The sequence below is a fragment of the Chelonoidis abingdonii genome, chromosome 7, assembly GCF_003597395.2.
Source record: "Chelonoidis abingdonii isolate Lonesome George chromosome 7, CheloAbing_2.0, whole genome shotgun sequence".
Lineage (NCBI taxonomy): Eukaryota > Metazoa > Chordata > Testudines > Testudinidae > Chelonoidis > Chelonoidis abingdonii.
In genome coordinates, this window is record NC_133775.1 from 103,115,778 (window position 1) to 103,139,386 (window position 23,609).

Consider the following 23,609-nt stretch of genomic DNA (forward strand, 5'->3'; position numbering starts at 1 on the left):
ATGGGCAGACCAAGTACTAATGGGTGTAAACTGCAGAAGGGAAAATTTAGGCTAAATATTAGGAAACATTTAAGAGGAGCCGTTAGGTAATAGAACAAACTGCTAAGGGTGGTTTTATAGTCACTTTCACTGGTGATACTCAAGGCTAGCCTTGACAACACACTTATTTGGAATCACTTAGGGATAATGAAAGTGCTCTTTCTCTGATACAAGGGTGGACTAGATTACTAAACAGGAGTCCCTTCCAACTCAAATACTCCTATGATTTTAGCTGGGTTATGAAGTAATAAAACTCTGTTAATTACAGATTTTAGACTGTTAGTCATTTACCCCCATAAATTATTTACACATTTCCAAGAATTCACATTCTGTAACCAGATTTGTCCTCATACGTGGCATAGATTTCTGTATTTCCTGATTTAATAACAATTCATCTAAATATCACTATCAGATTTAAAGGGCATGAAGCATCCTAAATCATCACGCTCCACTCCCCTTGGCTTTAGTGGGATCTCTGCCACTACAGAACAATATACGTGAAGAAAGGAAGGACAGATGGGAGAAGAGGGTAGAAATAGTGGGGAAAATTAGGAAGAACTCAAAGAATGCATCTTTTACCTCAAAATGCAAACATCATAGATTTATGTACCATATTATTTAGCCTGGGCTTGACTCAGCCTGCCTCTATCCCCTATTCTTCAACTCATTCCTCCCACCAAAAGCCTAAGGGTGTTAATTCTTTCTAGTGTATATTAATATTGTCAGAGCCCATATGGAGGCAGTCTGACCTTACAGTTAGAGCTAAAGTAGCATTTAGATCAGCATAGTCAGAGTCAGAAGCCAACCCAAGAGTCAAATCAGACTCAGAGTCACACCAAGGGTCAAGCTGGAGTCAATAACCAGAGCTAGAGCAACACAGTAGGAACCTGATCTGGTCAGTAGGGGGTCCAAACAACTAATGAATTTCTAAGCAAGGGGCACAGGGGGAACAGGAAGCTTTATGCCAAGAGGTGACCAATCAGAAATCTGCTGCTAGTCAGCTGACCTAAGTCAAACAGGGTGTAACACTGTTTGCTGGGTATCAGCTATAGCTTCCCTGCTTGGCCTTGCAGCATGGGAACGCAGCAGGAGAGGCTCTCACTTTGTGGGTTTGGCTTTGAGACCAGTGGCGCTCAGAGGCAGCTCCAGGCCCCAGCACACCAAGCACATGCTTGGGGCGGCAAGCCGCAGGGGGTGCTCTGCCAGCGCCGCGAGAGCAGCAGGCAGGCTGCCTTCGACGGCTTGCCTGCAGAGGTTCCACTGTTCCCACAGCTTCGGAGGACCTCCGAAGCCGCAGGACCAGCGGACCCTCCACAGACAAGCCGCTGAAGGCAGCCTGCCTGCCATGCTTGGGGCGGCAAAATTCCTAGAGCAGCCCCTGGTGGCACTGACAAATATATACAAATGGATGTGGGTACTCAGCTCATCTGAGGAAAAAACAACCCTCAGGTATCTCCTGGTTAAACCTTCAAAAACAGATGCACCCAGAATCAAAGGTTACACTTTTGACCTAGTTGGTCTAAGGGTCTGATTCCAATTTCTTTTCTCAGGTTCTGGATGCACTGGGCCAACAAGTTCAAAGAAGGAAAAGCATGTTTGTGGCAGGTGTTTCTCTTGGGCCAGTAATGCATGCGTTAAATGGTACTTCCCTGGGATTTGTTTTAGGGGATAATACGTATTTAAAGATACATAATGCCACTTTATAGCTTTAATTTCAGAACCAATAATAATTTACAAGGAAAAGTTAGCCAGCATTCATCACCCCTTCATTAAACAGCTGTTTTTGAAACACTAAAGGCTGTGTGCGTTATGAAAAAGTGCATGGTATTAAGTCTGATTTCATAAGCAATAGTTGTCTGGGAACAAGAATACAGCAACTCTATTTTAATCAACAGCAGCTTTGTAACAGAAGTTTCATAATGAGAATTCCATGCACTCTGCTATAATGGTGGTGGGGGAACCAATTTGTAAACCTATACATTTGATTTTTAGTATTTTTTCAAACACTAAGATTTTTAAGCTCTCACTGAAAGCATTTACTCTTTGGATCTAATTTCTATGGAGCAGCATAAGGTAATACATTGTGCTCCTAATAGTAATAGCAGCTGAAAACAAGTTAGTGGGGAAGAGCAGAAAAAAGAATACAATGGGTGAAACTTTTGGGAAGATTGAGTGGAACTTGGTAGAATATCTTTTACTTTGATTGGATTTTCTCAGATCTCTATGTGGCCCTTCCCAGTTAGGTTGGAGGTGTGTTGATACAGTAACGTGGCTATTTGTATGTCTGCTCCCCGTGCTATATACGTTCTGGAGATAAATCAAGTCCCCAGGACTGTCTGACGTATTCACGTAGCTGAAGTCAAAGTATCTTAGTTCGACTTACTTGGCCGTCCTCACAGCAGCGAGTTGACTGCCGCTGCTCCCCCGTCAACTCGGCTTACTCCTTCTGCCGAGGTGGAGTACAGGCGTCAATTTGGGGATCAATTTATCGTGTCTAGACAAGACGCGATAAGCGATCCCTGATACATCGAACACTATCCGCTGATCTGGCAGGTAGTATAGACGTACCCTTAGATTCTCCAAAGGACAACTAGGCATCCATTTTGTAAGCCCTTCTTGTCCCCTTCTCGCTCTGAATTTGGCGCCTTTGTGTGTTTAGGTAGGAAAAGATGGTTACTGTAATTGGCTAATCTGCGTCCCAACACTATGTCTACGTAAGGGCGGTGCTCAGATTAGGTCGGGGCTGCCCGCCTGAGTGGCAGACTCTTGTTGCTGTCTATTTGAGACAGAGCAAGTGGCTGAGGGTTAGTAGGGTAGGCCATTCACCCCACAAGGGTCATCTTAAGCATGGAATATACTTACCTACACGCACCTAGTCCATCTCCTATAGTGATCACTTGCCCCATCCATGACGACGCAATAAAGGAGGGAGAGGGATTTAATTACCTAAATACTTCCATCTTACCCGGGAAGACGTTCATCTGGAGGTCCTGTCTCCATGTGAGTAATCCGGCCGTCCTGTCACTCTGCATCCATCCTGAAGAGGAGAAGACACCATCAAACCAAGTTGCCAGAGATGGTACTGTCATTGTCATTTTGATCATCATGTATACATTCCTGTTGATACAGACTGCCTTGTTTTATTATCCATCTCACCTTGTTACCTGCGGAGTCCTTGCCACCCAATTAATAAATCTTGTTGTACCTTTATCCTGAGTCGTATCTGGGAACACAACCCCCCAGTGATAGAATGGAGAGGGAGGCGAACCTGAGACTGAGATTCCTGGCCATTGTTAATTCTAGCTCCTGTTTCAGTCAGCAGAGCCACCAGCCCATCATACTTACTGGAGGGAAGATGCCAATCTGAGCCAAATGCATATGCGCATGCGCGCGCGCGCACACACACACACACACACATTCACTCCCACACTCTCTCCTAGACAGTTTAGTTTCACAGGCCTAGAGGATTTTATCAGCACAGAAAGAATTGCTTGGACAAATTAATTGTTGGATATGTATAAAGATATCTGGCTTAATTCATACAAGGAAAGTAGCTGCACCCAAGCAGTCATTCACACCAGGGGACAGGTCACAGCATCACCTCTGACTTGTGCATGGAAGGGCATCTTGAAACTCCTTCCAAGGTTCCCTAGCAGCCTTGCTGGCAGAGGTCACCTGGGAAATGTGCCAAACCAGCACATCTGGGCTGCACTGGCTGGTTCATTCCAGGCTGCTAGGCAAAGTGAAGTGCGGCTTGTATACCACTGCAGCCTACTTTTCTAGCACAGCCCGGCAGTGAATCTCACCTGTTATTTCGGTATCATTCCATTCTAGTTCCATGCCATTCTTACACCAGTTTGCTTTATCCACACGAGTGTCTGAATGTTTTTAAACTGGACTTTGAAATTAATACATTTGAGGCTAGAAAACATAGTTCTGGTGTTGGCTGCTGCTTGTTTTGTTTATAGACAGCTGTCTGGCAAGAAATGTCCAGTTTTATAAATCAAAGCTGAGGTTCTCCAGAACACACACACAGCGTTCTTTGGAGCAAAACTCTGGACTCACAGAAGCTACATCTATGGGTTTTTCTTTTAATTATTGCTCAGAAATTTCGAGTGACCTTCAATATCAAGTTGCAACTTGTTCCATATTATATATGCAAATATCATGGCTCCATTATCTCCCCTTCTACATTCAAGGTAAACATCCATGATGCCTAAGTGATATGTTCCAAATTTAAAGAAAATCAGACTCAGAACAGAGCAGTAGTCCTTGAAGCTGGTACATTCTACATTGTAGCTACTGTGCCATGATTTTTGTAAAATAGAGACTGGAAATGAAATGCCTCATCAACACATACCACCAAAAAGCCACAAGTGATCAGAGAACTCAACTCAGCTGGTACCTGAAAGCTGTCACAGGAATATTAGATACATGAAGATGTTACTGGACAGACTGCTTATACTGACTGGCACTAAGGGCAATTAAAAACCTATACTTGGCCCATGCCAGCTGATTTGGGCTCACAGGACTCAGGCTAAGAGACTGTTTAATTGTGGTGCAGATGGTCAGGCTTGAGCTGCCGTCTGAGTTTTGGGACCAGCCCACCTCCCATGGTCCTAGAGTCTGTGCTCCAGACCAAGCCCAAATGTCTACATCGCATTTAAACAGCCCCTTAGCCTTAGCCCCTTGAACCCGAGTCAACTGGTATGGGCCAGCCATGGGTTTTTAATTGCAGGATAGACAGATTCTAAGTGTCCCATCAGCCAGTCTTTGAGGGGTGTTAGGAAGAAGTGTACCTTATGGGAAAGTTATTTCACTTCCTGGTTTCTTGCACTTTCCTCTGAAGCCTGCACTGGTATGGAAAGTCCTATGTTCCTATCAACTTTCAGCACAAGTGTCACAGCATGAAGGGGAAAACATACAAAAACACGAGGAGAAAGATAATAAGAAAATGTATTGATTCGATGCACAGGTGCCATGTGCCTTAACATTTTTGCTGCTCTTACTGCACAGAAAGATAGGGATGAATACGTTCCGGTGGCATGTGAGCATGTCTGGTATGTGCATGATAATTGTAGTATTCATCTAAATGCCAATTAATTGTGAAAATGAGAGAAATACCATCATCTTCGGTGTTTCCCTGATTCTGCTGTCTTCTGAATTGGGCTGCTCCCTGGAGGCACAGTCTCCTGCTCCACTTCAGCATTTAAACATCTGTAAATTAACCAAGCCCTCAAACACACGAGTGTGTGCACATTCTGCACTTCCACTTACTCAGATCAAATCCTCATCTAAGACCTCAAAATATTCTGACATCTAGGAAATAGACGACTTTCCAGAATATCTGTTTTGAATTACTGATAATGCCTTTAATACCCATATATAAATTAACGATGTAGCCTCATCTGGATACTACGTGCAGTACTGGGGTCACCTGCATCTCAAAATTATGCAGACTTAAGGGGAGATTCAGAGAAGAGTGACAGGAATGATCAAAGTCTGAAAAGATTCTCATATGAAGAGAGATTGAAAAGATTGGTATTGTTCCCCTTAGAAAAGAGTTAAAGAAGAAGAGACATGTTAAATGTATATACAGTGGTCTAAAGAAGGTAGATCGCCATCTCATAACATAAAAGCATCGGGACTTTCAATGAGATTACAGAAAGTAGAAAATTCAAAACTGTTGAAAGGAAACACTTTTTCACACACCATGTAATTAGACTGTGGAACTCATTGCTACAGGATATCACTGAGGCCAAGAACTTAGCAAGATTCAAAGAGGAATTGGACATTTATATGGTTATCAAGAATATCCAGAATTATCATAAACAACACATTTTTTCAAGGGATAATAAACCTTGTGGTTCAGGGCTAAAAGCAACTATGGTTTGTTTAACATCGTTTCACTAAAAGTTGCATGTTTCAGGAACATAACTACCAGGTTAAGTGAGGAGTTACTGTAATCCACCACTCCAAGAGGTGGTAGCTAGCTCAAGGGAAGAATTCTTCTGGTCAGCCTAGCACCGTGGGTTAGGTCGACCTAACTATATTTCACAGTCCTGAGGAAAGTAGGTAGGTCAATCTAATTTAAGTGCAGAAGGATTCTCTTTCTCACTAACGGACCCTTCGTCCAGCTTGCCTGGATAACAAAACAGACAGCTGGAAATTAGGGCCTGATCCAGAGCCCACTGAAGTCAATGGGTGTCTTTCCATTGAGTTTAATGTGATTTGGATCACACCTTTACCAACCATAACAGGAGGTTACCTACAGCAGTGTAAGCCTACCTCAGGTGTTTTAATATGGTCATTTCAGTGGGAAAAAAATCTGTCTGCTGGTACTAATTGTAACAATCCTCTAGAATACACATTTCAGTCAGAGTCCTTGTTCTCATGCTCCCACCTAAATCTAGTCTGAACCACTATCAGATTCTGTCTCCGTCAAATATTTACTTGGATTGTTCTTAAGGTTTGGCATTAGATATGCTCAACTATACCATCTGCTGCCATTTCTTTAAGTTTTGTTTCCCCTACAACAGCTTGTGATCTTGTTCTTTTATCAGCTTATTCAGCAGAGATGAGAAAATGAACCACTGATGTCATTTAATAGAACCATTAGTTTTCTCAGACTGGCAACCCCGGGTGTTTCCAAGCCCACTAACAGTAAGCAGATTTTGGCTTCTTTGTATCTGTAATTGCCTATTCGGATCTATAAATTGCATGTTGCTTTTTTTGGTGCTTTTCAGGGGTCTGTCTTTTTTGTTTGTTTGTTTTTTGGTTTTTTTTTTACTTTTCTGCCAGAGAGTGAGATTGGCGCTTGGTTGCGCAATCTGTCTTCGCTGTGCGTTATTACACTGCTAAAAAAAAAAACATAAAAGGCTGCTTGCAGTTGATTGTTTTCTTTCGCTTTCAGGTTACATCTTCTGTGTTTGCATTTGCTGGGCTGCTGGCTGCCTGCCCCCAGCACATTTCCCAGACCTGAAGAAGAGCACTGTGTAAGCACCAAAGCAAGTCTCTCTCATCAACAAAACTTAGCCCACTAAAACCAACTTACTTAAACTGACTGAAAGCTGGAAATTCAGCTCTGGCCTGAAAGGATGCCTTTAACTCACCCCCTCAAGTCCAACTACCGCAGGTCACGTGGGACCATCTTCTTTCCTGGAGACTTTTCTCAGACAATTGCACCAATTGAAGTAGTTTCACCTTTTACTCTGTTTCCTTGAGTTGTAGATTCACACTAAACCATTAACATTACATTAACACAGTTTTAATGACAAGGGTTTCTTATGTTCTTTTTAATTGTGTCTGTAACTTGAATAAAACCAAACCACTAAAAGTGTGCAGTACCAGAGATTGCAAAAAAAGAAAAAAAAGTTTAAAGTATAATATTTACCTTGCAGAACAGGACTATATTGTCTGGTACATTTCTGCCTAATGTGAAATATGAGCAGACATTTAAGGCAGATCAGATAAATCCATATTTATGGACTGTTACAAAAGTGAGATTGGATTTGATGGTTTGCAGTCAGTAACCTGTGCCATAGCGGTCAGTGCATAGTAGGGCCTGATCCTGAACACACTCTGTTCCCTTTGACTTTAGCAGGACCAGAGCACTGGGTTCTTAGAGACGTTTATCAATTGATAATACAGGTACTGCACATGTTCAGGTCTCCTGCTGCCATTAATGTGGTTAGCTGCAAGTCTAGTCTCAACTACTTACAGGGTAAAAAGGGCCCTGTCCAGATGAAGGTTAAAATCATGCTAGCTTCAATCATCTTTTAAGGCATTTGTTGGTAATGGTTTGCATGAGTAGTGACTTTTTTCAGGGAGCCTGTGCTTAAGACTCCTCCTAGGTGATATGTTGTATCAGGGATCCAATTCTGTTCTCAAAGGAAAAAATCTCCATCCATGCTCATTAGGGAATAGGTACCCAACTCAGGCTCCAGTTATATCATTGGAACAGGGCTGGGTCACATCACATTTACACAGATGAAGGTGTGTATTGAACATAGGTTAGAAATGGCCAAGATGAGCAACTTCAACTTATTTTCCTGCTCCAAAATCTGATGAAATGTAAACTCTTCTAGCATGTAAAATCGAGTAAGATGAATGCATGCCATTTTCACTGTAAAGTGTTATAAATGCCAAAGGTTCCTAGTAGATGTTGGGAAACATTCTAATTAGGAACAAAGCTGCTTCTCTCTCATGTATTTTCTGTTGGGTTGTTGTTATTTTTTGTGTTGCTCATTGTTAATAAAGGACGAAAAGGACAGCATCAGAATCCATATGAGATCTGCTCCCAAAGCCATTGTCTTATCTGCAACACCGGTAACCAAATGAGAAGGTTATATGAATGCAGGAGGGGGATAAGTGACAGGAGCCCAGGAACAGTTAAGAAACAAAGATCTGTTCGTCCTGCCAATACTCCTACAAGAAAAAATGAAGGGAGTGGAAAAGCAGACCAGGGATGATGTAGAGGCTGATCTCTCTCTTAACAGAATGTTTTGCAGAGTTTTCCACAAGGCGTCATTCATTTTATAAGCTGAGTCAAAGCAGAGGAAATCTCAGCTAGGAGTATGACTTAGTGGGTCCTGAGAAAAGAAGGGGCTTCCATCTACTATGATGCCACGTTTTGTTTTTTAAAAAATGTTGAGTTGTGTATCAGTCATGTTGCTCACAGGTTGCCTCAGAGATGGGTACACAGACTAGGGAAACAGGAGGCGAGGCCTTGTCTACACTACAGACTAAAACCTGTTGCTGGCAAAGGGTTAAAGCTTTGCTGGAACTGTGCTGAATGTGGCAGGTCTTTGTCTGCGCTCAGAGCTGAACAGTGTTCAGCACCAGTTCGGTTGCAACCACTGTGAACCACCATCAGCAATGGTTCTGTTCTGTAGCATAGACAAGCCTTTATCAAGGGACATGGAGAAGCAACTTCACCTCTTCATGGCTCAGTTACCGCCTCTGTTAAAGAATGCGGATCATGAGGCTTACTCACCCTTGATCTTTGGTTGAAGAGTGCTAAATATTACTATTCAGCGGTGGTGGGGAGCCTAAGGAAGTTGGGAAATTCCCTGAACTCTCTCAAGCTCCTTTGAAAATGCCAAAGTAACTTGTAAGGAAACTGGTCCTGGATTTGCCAGAGACCTAAAGGATTGGCGGGATTCTGGGTATGTGTGAATCACTTCACTGCTCATGAGCAATGCAGCCCATTCTGGTAAAAAACCTTCATAACAAAACCATACCATGTATTGCATCATTAAAAATATGTGTTGCCCACTTATTTTTTTTTTTTGCCCCGTTGCTTGAGAGACCTGTCCCCTTCCAATTCTGTACTACCTTGTTGACGGCTGGCACAGAGTGGGAGGCACTCTGGGCTGGTCTACACTGGTGGGGGGTGGGAGTGTCAATCTAACATATGCAACTTCAGCTATGCTATTCGTGTAGCTGAAGTCAACAAATCTTAGTTCGACTTACCTGGCCATCCTCAAGGCGGTGAGTCAACTGCCACGGCTCCCCTGTCGACACTGCTTACTCCTCCTGCCAAGGTGGAGTATGGGCATCAATTTGCGGATCGATTTATCACGTCTAGATGAGACGTGATAACTTGATCCCCGATAGATTGATTACTACCCGCCGATCCGGCGGGTAATATAGACGTACCCTCTTGAGGGGTGTTGGGCCTGTGTCTTATTAGCTACCTCCTAGCTAAAACTTATCAGCAAGGGATCAGGTGGTTATAAATCAGCAACTCGCTTAGGTGGACAGAGAGCTACAGGAAGGAATGTGCAGGAGACCCAGGGACAGGGGTGGGAGCTACAGGAAGTGGGTTGATTCCTGTGGCCGACCCTGGAGAAGGGAGACTTCCAGGCAAATGTCATGTAAGAGGACTGGAAAAGAGCTGCCAGGAGTAGGCTCTGGCAGGAAGCCCTCTTCTGGTGGGTGAGGTATAGAGAGCACAACTTGTAGATAGCTCTTAGGTCAGTGTCCTGTAGGGTGAGATCGTGTAGGGAATAGCTAGCCCTGCAGAAGACCCAAGGTTCGGGGGAAGAAACAAGTGATGTGGAATTTGTGCAACCAACTTTTATGTGGAAGAAATAAAGCTGAAGCCCTGAGAGAAAAAGGGGCCTGACCCAAGCTCTGGGTGTGGGGTCAATCCTTCCTGAATCATAGAATATCAGGGTTGGAAGGGACCTCAGGAGGTCATCTAGTCCAACCCCCTGCTCAAAGCAGGACCAATCCCCAGACAGATTTTTCCCCAGATCCCTAAATGGCCCCCTCTAGGATTGAACTCACAACCAACCCCGGGTTTAGCAGGCCAATGCTTACAGATTCCTTGGACAACTACCTCAAAGGGACAATTGTGAGAAAACCTGGACATGTGGTAACCCTATGGTCTGGGGAGAGGGGCCTGCAGCTTACAATGCCCCTCAAAATGGCTACAGGTCATTCCTTTTCAGTCCAGCTGCCAAGCAGTTGTACCCTCGTCCTTCTCCCCGCCACTCCCCAAACGCACCATTGGGTTACAACAGTCTATTCTCAGTCAGGGCCCAGAAATAAAGTCCATTCCCTAAGGAGCCCAAGTACAAAAAAAAATGTTTAATTTATTCAAAGCTACTAACCAGGATGTCACAATTGACTGATAAAGCATCATGCTTCAGACTGGAGCCTGAAGAGCACAGGTTAAAGTTTTCCACGGACGTTACATTTTTCTAGGGAGTTTAAAGACATACAATTTACTAGATCAAGAACATTGTAGGGAAAACTGACCTAGTTCCAACTCTTCAGTGAATAAATTAACACCTCGTCTCCCTTTCCCAGTTGAATGTGTCAGCATGAACTGTAAAATGTAGTCAAAAGGAGCCAGCCTGTTGTTAGTTGTTAATATATAGAGTCCAACAGCTTATTTGTGTTTCTTACATTTGGAAAGAGCTAGAGTGAAAATCCTACGAGAAGATATTTTATTTTGAGAGCGTGTTTGATTTTCTGCCCATTCACTGTTTCAATGGAGGAGGGCTAAGAAGCTCTTTCACACTCCTCACTTTGAGATTTCAGCTCCATTTGCATTGACTTCTTGTAGCTGAGCCAAAGGATTAAAAAAAAAAAAAGAGGCTGAACATTTCCACAAATGAATTCCAGACTTCTGGACTGTAAATCCACCTGCATTTTCTCAAGAGTTGTCAACAACTGAGCACATCTGCATGGAGGGCAAAAAAATCTGAACACAGTCGTGTTTGTGTTTCTACACCCCATACTCGGGGGATTTATATAACAATATGTTAGAGCAATTAAGGAGCATCTCAAGTGAACTAGATTCATGGCAAAGTTTTACAGCTACCTTTACAACAACTGACACTGCTACTATGGTTCCACTGTGCACATACACCCTTCCATGTGACATATCTCTATTGATTTTACAAATTTCAAATAAATTAAAAAGCTAGTGGATGACAAAGCATACTTAGTAGGGTTTGTATCATTTAGTCCAATGGGATATAAACTAGACAGCATCCTATAATGATGTTAATAGGTCAGATTCCGCATAGGGCTTGTCTAGGCAGCAAGCTCTGGTATGGAAAGCCAGGGTGTGAACCTAGAATGCACCAAATTGCTGCAGGGTAACTATAGCACAGCACAAGTCCTGGACTGTGGCTTGATGTACTACTGGAACTTGCTGCATAGACAAGATATTAGTTACACCTGTGCACCAGTATTGGTGTCGAGGGGGTTGCACAGGTGACTTTATATTTTGATGGTGCCCAAAGGACCCAGAAGCAGAGTTATAAGTGGCAACCGATTATCAGCACACCCACCCTCCCATTATTGAACTGTTTAGAGGCCACATGTAAACAAGTATTCCCGAAGGTGTCAGTAGGACTATTTGTGTGAATAAGGCAAACAGGATATGGCCCCAGGACAAGACATGAAGAATGTTATGTTCACTTGAATCTTATTTGACCAGAGAACCTGGATTAAAACCCTTATTCTTTTGAAAAATGCTATGGACTCTTTAATAACTGCAAGAGGATCAGGACCTGTTTTATGTCTCCTCTGAAAGGCACCAGCTCCTGCCGGATAGTGTTCCTGACAGCCTATGGGGTCATTAGTTCAAATACTGACGCAGAGGGAAGAATGCCATCCTTATGATGTGATAGTGCAGACCTGCGCTTGCAACAGCCTTCAGAATCCCTCCACTCCACTATTCAATACCTAGCTACTAGTGACCAAATTTTTCAGCCTGACAGTCTTAGTCAGGATGGGGCAAGGCGTTTACTGTTTTTGCCTCTGCTATTGTTCCTGTAAAATGACTTCTGAATAAAACTTCCTTGTGTGTATAAGAAGCTTTACTGGCAAGGAAAAGAGCTAGAGCAAGAGCTGCTTCTTAAATGGGGTTCCAGTTCTCGACTAACTTCCCTGGAAGTGACAGATTTAAGGGCTTACAAATGTTTTCTGTAAACAGCATATGTGAAATACTCAGGCTTTTACAGAAACATGGCTTTGTACTCACCAGCATTTCTCTTTTGAATGAAGTGGAGCAGCCTTAAAGTCAGACTTGCACTCATTGATAGCTGTTCCTGAATGAATCTTTGTTGCCCACGCAAAGACCTACTTACATATATATAGTCCTCATTTAGCTGTATGAAAATGCATGTTGTTCAAGTGAGTCCACCTACCATGCAATCCAGATTTTAACCTATCCTTATTTACCACTCCAATCTTTGGGTCATTTGCAAACTTCATCAGCAGTGAATTCATATTTTCTTCCAGATTATTGATAAAAATGGGCAGAAAACTGGTCCCCGTGGCATAGGTAAGCAATTGCATTAACTGTTTTAGACTTTCCACTGGTGGTACATTTTGGGTAGAGGATCTGTTGGGAATCCTATTCATAAGTAGACTAATGTGCTCTTCCAATGGTCAGTACTAATGTATCTCTACTCCACATGGAGTAAGGAACAAAGTACAATTACTACATTTCTCAGCTTGACACAGCTCTGATCCCAAGAGTATAAACCATCATCTTCCCATTTGCTATTTGAATTGGTTTCAGAGAATTTGGCACAAATTAAGTATATGATGCTATACATGTACTGCATGATCCAGGTTTCCATCTGTCTGTAATACATGCGTCATATGCATCACACTCGTATGGAAATCTACAGTTAAGGCTTTTGGAATGGGTCAAGCTGAATTTAGCTGGAATGAAGAATTCATGTGCATTTTTAGTTCCTGAACCTATTTTAGTATTCAAGAATATATTGAGGATCATACCGGCAAATTACTTCTATAAAATAATGAAAATATGACTTTTGAATTCATGTCCAATAATGCAGCTTATCCTCAGTGAGTAAGGTGACTTAGAGGAGTAACTACAGCTTAATTTCTAGACAGATACCATTATACTGAATGTGGGCTGTCAGAGTCAGATTACTGTTTACAAGTAGTGAGTAGCTAATCCAGTTTCATTCGTTTTTACTCCACTTCACTTCCTAGGTTTCATGCACTCGCACAATGCTGTGATGTTTGGTTACTTAGAAACAAACTGTTTTCACAATTTTTTTTAATTTCGTGAAAACATGTTGATAATGCACGTTAATAATAATGCACATTAATTTTTTCAGAGCTCCTCCCTTAAATTTTGAGCCTAAACTAGAGCACCCATCTTTCTCTGTCACAGAGTTTGATAAACTATGATGGCTGTACATTTGGTCTATTATTATTATGTATCTTTTTGTATTTTCTACAAATCTAAATAATTTAAAACACTTTCTAGGTACTTATATGGCCTTCATCACCATAGCATCTGAGCACTTCACAGCGATGAATTAGTTTTATTCTCACAACACCCCAGTGACATACAGAAGCATTATTCCCATTTTACAGATAGGGAAACTGAGGCATGAGGTAGCTTAAGCGACTTGCCCAAGGCCACCCAGGAAGTCTGTGGGTGAGCTGAGAAATGAACTTGGATCTCTCTAGTCCCCAATCAATGCCCTACCCACTACATCATTCTTTCTCAAGAAGTTCTAATGTTTAACACTTTAAAAATACAAATTGACTTAAGCAACCAAAAACTAATGTGTCCCTCGCCACAAACCAGAAAAAGGAGAAAAACCTCAACATACACACTCCAGGAAAGCCCACATAAAATCCTCTAGTCTTCAGCTTCTCCTTCCTCTCATACACCCAGCCACTCTTTCCTCTATAGAAGCTTGGAAAGAGAGAGAGAATCTTTGTCAAACACTTTGTACACAAAATCTATTCTAAATATATACGTTTAACACCGAGAGCCAGCCCCGTATTTCAAGTGAAGAGGAGTTTTGAGAACACCTCACTAATAACTGGATTATTATAGGCTACCTGAATGTATGTCTTTCAGACAGGTTGGGAAAACTAGAGCAGTTCCAAGAGACAAATGTGATACAGAAGGAAGAGTGCTGCTCCTTCAAATGAATAATACTTTTATAACCTTCCATGAAACATTAAAAACATTATTCAGGTTATTTTACAAACCGAAAAAAATCTAGGAAAATAAAAGTAAGTTATTCCTCCTCCTCCTCTCAATGATATGAAATGAAACTATAGTTTTACTCTGAACCTTCTTGTTGTTCATCCTTGACTTGACCATTAAAGCTATGAAACAAAATAAGATTTCACCATTGCCTTTTACCTTCTGTAGGCCCTTTTGAAACTTTGACTCTACATGAAATATGGTTTAATCTGAATAGCTTATTTGGAAATGGAAGAGGTAGACTATATCACACTCAATTATATCAGACATCTGGTGGTTCTCATTATGCTCAGTAGTCCATAACCACACCAGGTTATCCCTTTTTACCCCCATTTGGAGGGGAAAAAAACCCTCCCCGCAAAGCCTCTGGCCTAAAGTGGATGAGAATGGATTTGAAGTCCCCTTTCCCCTCTTCAACACAGAGCTGATGAACTCTTCATATCAGCTATGAAATTGCTGGGTTCTTTTTAATGGTAGGATAATTAGCTGCAAATAAACTATCCATCAGCTTTAGCCCTCTGTCCCCCATTGTTTGCGAATCATTCACAAAGCTATCTTGATTGCTATGAACATAGTCATTATTTCAGCCTATGGATTTGCAAACAGTCCATTTCCACTATGTGCTATTCAGCATTCATGGTATGTAGTGTCACTGCTGCGGTGCTGCTGCCTGAATATTACTGCCTGTTGACCAACTATTAGGACAAGAAAACAATGAACACATGATGCACTTTTCTGGTCTGAGTTTTCCCAATGAATAATAATTATCTGTGCTACTTTGGGCATTCACAAACAAATGCTGACATCCAGCTACTTGACTAGAGAATTGTGTGATCCCATTAATAAGAGCTGAGTGAATTAACCATGTTTATTTGAGATTCACTTTTTGCATATGTTCAAATAAATTTGTTAGTCTCTAAGGTCCCACAAGGACTCCTGTTCTTTTTGTGGATACAGACTAACACGGCTGCTACTCTGAAAACTGACTTTTTGCATTATTCATCCAACACTAATCTTATATCTGTAAGTATGTGTCACTTATTAGGCTCTTCTGGTCTAGATAGAATTTATTTTGATTAAGGAAAAAAAACAACTTGGTCAATTTTATCCAGCAGCTGTTCACTCTTGAAAGGGAGATAAATCCTCAGAACTTTTGCCAAATCATTTCACAATGACATACTCATTTACTGGAAAATCCCTTTCTAGTTTTCCCACAAAATGGTACATCAGAAGTAACATACACTATACAGGGAGCCTAAACAGGTAAAGTGCATTCAGGGAAAGATTTAAATTGTCAGCCCCATAGATTTTAGTTATCCAAGCATAAAACTTTCCAAGAGAATGTCACAGCATGTGCATTACATTCATCAGTGCCCCCAATGGTTAGCAGCAGGATGACTGCTGTGCTTCTAGGGAATATAAGAAAAGTTGTTCACAATAGGGATCAATAAATATCCACTGAAGTGCAAAGATGAACCTGTTTTTATAATATTAAAAACACTCAAAACTCTGTTCTGAAACACAATCCCAAAAATGTTTCTAGCGTCTCGTGAAGCCTCTTCTCTGCAAACTATTCTGAACAAGCTTTAAGTGGTCTGTCCAATGCACCCTAAAACAGTGACATTAAAGCAATCAAATCAAGTTAATTTATCAAGGGGCATCCCTTAATTAATATATCAAACCTGCTTGCTGCTTAGGAATTCCTAAGGCAGAGCCATCTCACAGGGTTGTTGTGTGGATAAATACACAAAAGGTAACGAGATGCTCAGATACTCTGGTGATGGAGGCCATATAAGAACGTAGATTCTTAGAACTTAGATTCATATAAGAACTCCTGATTCTGACATACTATGTAATCTTGGGTAAATCAGAGGCCATCATCATACAATGAGCTCTGGGCCCAATTAATGGAAGCCTGCCCACATGGCATTTATTGTAGGATTGGGGCCTTAGCCTCTGTTTGCAATCAGTGTATCCAGCTATAAAGTGGAGGTAACATTCATCTTACGCATAGGGTGTTGTAAAAATTAATTTTTGTTTATAAAGTTCTTTGAGGCCCTTGAATGAAAGTTGTCATTTTGCATGATCAGTCTAGGGGTATCTCCTTAAACATTCTGTAGGGGACTGCGAAAGACTGTGTCATGGCCTAGCTAGGGTATTTCCACTTTCTCGGCGGCCTTGTGAAAAGCCCTTGCTTGCTAAGTGGCCCGTCATTGTAGGACACGGCATGCCAGTTATAACTTGCTTTTAACTGGTTGCAGCAGAGAATCCTGTGGCACCTTATAGACTAACAGACGTTTTGGAGCATGAGCTTTCATGGGTGGATACCCACTTCGTCAGATGCATCCAAAACGTCTGTTAGTCTATAAGGTGCCACAGGATTCTCTGCTGCTTTTACAGATCAAGACTAACACAGCTACCCCTCTGATACTTTTAACTGGTTGAAATCAGTTGGTATGGCCTTAGGCCAAAGGGCGGACATAGCCTATGGGAAGTCCCTTCTTGCATATGTATGAGTTGCTTTGTATTGTGTATATATAGCTGTATGCTCCTGGTCCCGCCTTTGGACTCCGACCCAGGCCGAGCTGAGCTTTGGTGCTGGGTTCCCCGCCTCCATGACAGCAATGCCCGGAGTCCCCGTTGCGAGTGTGTCACGTTACCTTCATTAAAGCCAATAACTCACGGTGTGTGTGGGCCTCGTTCTTGCAGAGCACTCAGGGTAGGCCCGTAGCCTCCCACGAATGTTACACATTCTTTTTACTGAAAGCAAGAAGTAAAACAGTCTAATTATTTTCTAGCTACCCATTCCCCAGGCACACAGACATCTGACTAGAAGATTGCCTGTGAGATGGGATCACCATAAGTCTCAGTAACAGATAGAACTGAGCTAACACAGATGGAAGTAGCAGTGAGGAGGGAAGTAATATTTGGAAATGATAGCTGTGAAACCCTGTACCAGAGGAATTACAACTTATCTGTCTTGCATAATATTGGAGGTCTCTATGCAAAAGTCAGCCCAGCAATAACCAGGAAGAGACAAACTGCCTACAGAAATATGAAAGACCAGCCCATGACTATTAACCAATCAGTTTCCATTGCAGATTCAGCAAATCTGGATTGATGAGTATGTTTCACAAGGCTGGAGAGAATCCATCCAGCTACAGGAAGAAGGCAATAAAACTAAGAACCACAAAAGTATAAATCTCTCTCGTCAATATTTCCTGGTAAATACTTGCAGTAGTGCTGTTAAATTGTTTCTGGATTCTGAATGCAGGAAGAGTGCATTGGAATCAAGCTAGCTGCCCCAAAATAATGGGGTGCACAGATTACATTTTCCTGACTGTTAGGGAGCATTGACTTGGTGTTATGCTTTCTGGATCTAGGGTTTGGCACAGGGATGCATGGCATGGCTTATCCTTTGAGTCCTTCTATCATCAGGTACTTGAACCTTGCATGAAGGTGGAGTGTAATTCTTGCTGCAACATGCTAGCAGGTGGATTCAGTTAGCTCAAACCAGAATATAAAATAGGCTCAATTCCCTCTCAGGGAAGGGAAGGACCTGCAATGAAACCCAGCTTAGGAAGAAATTTAAGGCTAAAGTTTATGTTTTGTTATTGGTGTTACCGAGCTGCACAGCAGAATGGAGTAGGCGTGTCTATGTTCTGTATGGAGTGGAGTGAGAACTCCACCTACCGGCACTGCCCTTATGACTCTAGAGCAGGGACAAACATCCTGGCCTGAGCCTACCAAAGTGACTAGTAATTTTTGAGTGTCTCTCTTATTAGGTGCTCAACTTGAATTGCCTTAATGGTGCCTGAGTCTCAGAAGCACTGGACACTCACCCTCTGAAAGTCAGGCCCTGTTAACATGTCTAAAGTAGGATAGGATATTGCCCAGACTTAAAGGCTTGTTACATAAATGTAGGCACCAGATGTACAACTAGTAACGAATTGAGGAGGAAGCTGTGGTGTCTTAATCACTGCCTCATTCAGCAGAGTTCAATTTTATGGAGGAACAGTCAGACTGTACCTGTGCATACTGATTGGCTGAGATCCTCCCCTTGCAGCGTAAAGGATGTCAGCACAGTTATTTAAACTGACAACTGTTTTGACAGCACTTATGATTCCCATAAAAGTGGCTTCTTCCTGGATCTTCAGCCTTTCCTTTAAGTTTTCCTTAACCTTTTCATAATAGAACACACTGGTGAAAGCAGGCTGTAATAGTGGAGCTCTGCTTTCCATATAAATCCAGACTCAAACACACACTGAACATAATTACTGCGGTTGGGGATCATTTTCTCCCCTTCCATCTAGTTTTTCCTCTTTCCAGGGCATCCTCCCTAAGAAACTATTCCTAACACCCTCAGCAACCATGTAGTTGCAATGTGTGACACAGCCAGTGGGGTAGGATTCTTATCAGGACGTCAGGCATGATCCAAAACCTTAGTCCCTGAGCGAAGTTACTTCACTGGCCATGTTAACAGATATCCTAAGTGCTTTTTCTTGTAACCAGAGACTGTGCAGTGTTTGTTTTCATCCTCTTCTTTCTTAAGTAGCAGCAGAAATGTTTTGAATAAAGCAGAGGAGACTTCTAATCCTTTTGACTATATTCAAGAAAGACAGACTTAAATTTACCCTTAAAATGACATATTGAAGTCAGACCTGACCTGACCAGACCTGCCAACAAGCCCTCCGTCCCATCGCAACCCCAGGACTCTGCTAGAAAATGGCTTTAATTATAAGCAAGAACAGCAGACGTTCTTAGCTCTTTGATGCAGTATTTTTCATTACTTAGACAGTGATAGCACTAGAAGAACGTTATCTGTTAAGAAATTAGTTGATTAAAACTGATTGGAGAATAAGAGCACTTTCAGGTTGGTACCAATGTCTATGCAGCTATGTTCAGGGAAGCATCAGAGGGCAGGGAGTGAGTTAGCTAACGTCTGTACCGCAGTGGTGTGATGTAATGAGGATTACCTCATTGGCAATGGATTTCAAATGGCAGTTTGCTTATTTAGGGTATATTTACACTAAAGGATTACCTTTAATTTTTTTCTTTTTGTATGAGCTATACCGCTGGGTGAACCCATCAAGGAATGCTTCAAGATGCCAACTCATCACTCCACTGCTACCATCAACCACTTTTAGAAAGATGAAGAAATTAAGGAATTTCTGCTTCAGAAGTGGCTTTCCTTAGTCATCTCTACACACTTCTGGAGCATGAAGTTCAATCATTTCACACTGTGTACTACTATGCTAAGGAGAAATACTGAATGTAAATGTTGTCCATATATTCTAACATGGATAAAAGGTGATGACCCTATGACTGAAGAAATAAATGCCACCTCTAAGCTGAATCACACAGCGACAGAATTCATCGTGGTGAATTGCTGCCCCAGTAGAATGTTATGTCACAGCGTTTTGCTGCTGAACTCACTTTTCATTTTGTACAACTAGCTTTTTTCTTGGCAACCCCAGAGTCATTTATTGTTCAAGTCCAGTTAACAACATGGGCCCAGTTGCCTCCACAGCATCATATAAATAAAGCTGCTTCTCCACATACAATACCTGCTTCCTACATGGGAGAATCAGAGGGGTCACTTTCCCTGCCACCCATACCCCAGCAGAGATGTCTCTGCAAGATCTGGAACCTGTGGGTGGGAGGGGGAGTGGCAGGGGAGACTTACATCCTCTCCCACCCATCCTGGGGGGTGGGGGGAGTCAAAGTGAATGGAGCCTTGAAGTCGTATTAACTCTTTCATGCCCCTCTGTGCTTGGGGAAACACCTTAAAGGAAGATCCCAGGGACACCAAGGGCTAGGAAAGATGTCAGTAGAGCTCTGGTGTCAGGGAGCCACAAGGCAGGCTAAGGGCCACAGAATCAGGGCAAAGGCACCTACTTCCTGTACAACCCCTGGAATCATCACTTTGTTCTCAGGCCCTTCCCCCTCACCCATGGAATGATCCTAGGAAAGTTCCATGTTCTGGAAGGCAGCAGCATCAGATGCTTAAAAGAACGAGAAGTGAAGGACTGCAGGGCAGGCTGCACTTTAACAGGCTCTTCCATTACACGTGACGTTGCAACCACAAGAGGCTAAATACCTGTTGTTGCGATGCAAGACCATAGAGGCCATGAAATGCATATCGCACAGCAGCTTCTGTCTTACATAATGTAATGAACTCTCAGAGTGGCAGAAAGTGGGCTTGGAAGTAACAATATTAATACTGCTCTGTGACTGAACTGGGCAAAAATGGTGCATGTATTTTTCTCTCTACATGCAGAATGCCCAAGGACAACCCAGATTAAAGGGGAAGTGACAGGAAAAAGACATCAGATATTCATGTGTACAGCACCCCCTTAATGAAGTTAGGTCCCTCTCAAACACAGTAGGCTTGTAAATTAACCCAAAGGGTCGATTCCGCCCCATGTGTCTGAATAATTCTCATTGCCAGTGATAGAAGTTTTGCCCCTGGAGATAAAGTGAAGGTCACACTGTGGGCTACAGACAACTTAAGAATTTCTTCAACTGTTTGTTGATTTTTTTTCCAATTTCGGTAATTTAGGTGAAGCTCTGCTGTGTGTTGTCCTGCTTCATATGCTATTTATATTAGAATCACTAGATACTGTATCTTAGCAATACATAAATGTATTTGAGCTTTGGTTGCTGGGCATTGGAAATCATGGTTTAGGGTTAAAGTACTCCTCCCCGAGCAGTCAGTCATGAGGTAGTGTCTGTGACGCATGAGACATGACCCAGTCACTGTGTCACAAAAGGGACAATCCAGAATTAACTTTTACTCTTTCGGTGTTGCAATTTTCCGCATGCTTAGCTTTCCTTAAGACAATAGCATCTACTCCAGTTCTGTCGGCTTTTAGATAGAGACTGATTAGGGCTGGCTAGAAACCAAGAAATACATTTTGATTATTTATTTCCATTCCAAGGGTCTGTGTGTGGGGGTAAATGTGAAAAAAAACAGAGATAGCCCAGTAGTAAGGGGCCTGACCTGGGATGTAGGAGGCACAACTTCAAGCCCACTCAGGCAAAGCAGGGATTGGACCTAGGCCTATCTCTCCCAACCCAGCTGAGTGCCATAACTGCCCAGGCTAGTGGCTAGTTTGGGGTAGTCCTCTCTCCCTCCTCTCCTCCCCAAAATCCATCCTGAGAAACATTTCCAATTAAAGCCTCATCCAAAGAGCTCTGTTCCTGCAGAAAAGTCCGCTTTCAACAAATCAGTATTTTCAGATGAAAAAAACATTCAGTCCAGAAGTTCCTAACTAGCTCGCACAGAGAGAGCACAAGCAGGTGCCATTTATATTTAACGTGGTCTGTAAAGAACCATTCACATCTATCACTGATCACATCCTCAGCATTGTCGAAAATAGGAACAAAAACATACCTGGTATGTCAGTGAGACAAAGGCAGATTAAAGTTTCCTGGGGTCCTGGGCCAGAGCAAGTGGCCCCCCACTGCAGTCCTGCATCCCCTTTTGCTCCTTTCTGCTCCCTGCCCCCCGCAGGCCCAAGACTGGAGAAGCTGCATCCCTGCCCCATGGCTCCAGGGCGCACTGGGGAGTGAGAGCTCCTTCAGTCCCACAGCCACAGAGGGGGTCCAGAAGCGGGGGCTTCCCCCGCCACCCCCTGCACTTCTGTGGGGGACCAGGGTTGGGATGCTGGGGCTTCTCCCACCCGTCCAGTGCTTCTGCCAGAGAATGGGGTCGGGCACAGGGGCTTCCCCTGCCACCCTGCGGCTTCTGCCAGGCATGGGTGGGGGGTGCTGAATGGCAGCAAATTTTTTCCAGGGTCCCCCATTTGGCCAGGGCACCTCAGCATGGGCCCCGTCGTCCCAGTGGCTAATCCGCCATTGCAAGACTACACTGAGGCAGAGAGGCCCAGGTAAGAAGACATTGTTATCTGATAAAAGCAATGCTACAGTGGCACTTCCAGAGATGGTTTTAGACTAATAATACAGCTTAGAGTAATGTGACATTTCTGTGCTGGGTGGGGCATATAGTGCTTCATTAATCATTTCTCTCTCTGGAGCTACATAATTCATTATAAAATTGAAAACCGTTGCACATTGCGTAGTTTTAAAGAGCTTTGCTGCCAAATGGCACCAATGCTCTGTCATATGGGAGCAGCCTAAACTATCCGTGTGGCTACAGCTGGCAAAGGGTGTGTTTGCGTTGCTTTTCTTTCATTGCTGTATTTCTCTTCCAGCTGAAAATGAATGTGTCCTGATCACTCTGAAAACTTCCCATTACCTGCTTTAGTCACCTCATGCTGTTAAGAACTGTCTGTACCAACTCTCCTTCGTGTAGATACAGTCTATCCTGGCAGAGAGAGTTTTCTCTTTCACAAAGTGATCATCAGAGACAGAAAGCTTTTATAATCATTATCATTCAACGTTTGCCAATTTTGTCTTAAATAAATAGCGAAGATGATCAGTATTTCCTGGGGCATATCGGGGGGGGGGGGGGGTAACAAAGAAAGAGACTTGGAAAATAGTGAGATCATCTTGTAGAGATAGAAGGCAAAACTACCACTTTGTTTTAAAGGTGACCATTGTACACGCTTGGACTTTGCACATGCAGATTTTTACACTGTAAAAATTATGGCTCGGTGATGAGTTAATTTTTTTTAAGGGAGTGGATAGGGTCTCAGCCAGTGCACCTTTGGCTATGCCACTGGCATTTCCTCTCCCCTTCAGAAGGTACTTGTATGGGAACCACATGGGCTGCTGCAGATTGAGGGGTTCAGTACATGCCGTAGCAGTGGGAATCCTTCCCCAGATTCCGTGGATATCCCCAGCACATAGTCCATTGAGGCAAGCTGTGCGTTGGTGGGGAGTGGCCAATTTCCTGCTCCCACTGAAGTTAATGGAATTTGGCATAGATCTCAATGGCAGCAGCAAGCCTTTGGTTTTCCCTCCACACCACAAGTGTGACTGTCTGTGTACAAGCTCCCTAGTCAGTTTTGCAGCTGACATTTCTGTAACTGAATTAAAAATGGGAGAGACTTTGGTTTATAAACATGCAAAATCAACATAGATTTCCTTCATTAAA

General features: G+C 42.8%; 1 protein-coding gene across 1 annotated transcript in view; it reads right to left on the reverse strand.

Moving 5' to 3' along the window:
- Window positions 1–23,609, reverse strand: part of GFPT2 (glutamine-fructose-6-phosphate transaminase 2) — a 105,449-nt gene that overhangs the window by 31,197 nt on the left and 50,643 nt on the right. The window contains 2 exon segments of the mRNA XM_075068161.1: window positions 3,005–3,076; window positions 5,164–5,256. Of these exon segments, the coding sequence (XP_074924262.1) occupies window positions 3,005–3,076; window positions 5,164–5,248 (157 nt within the window). The 5' untranslated portion in view covers window positions 5,249–5,256.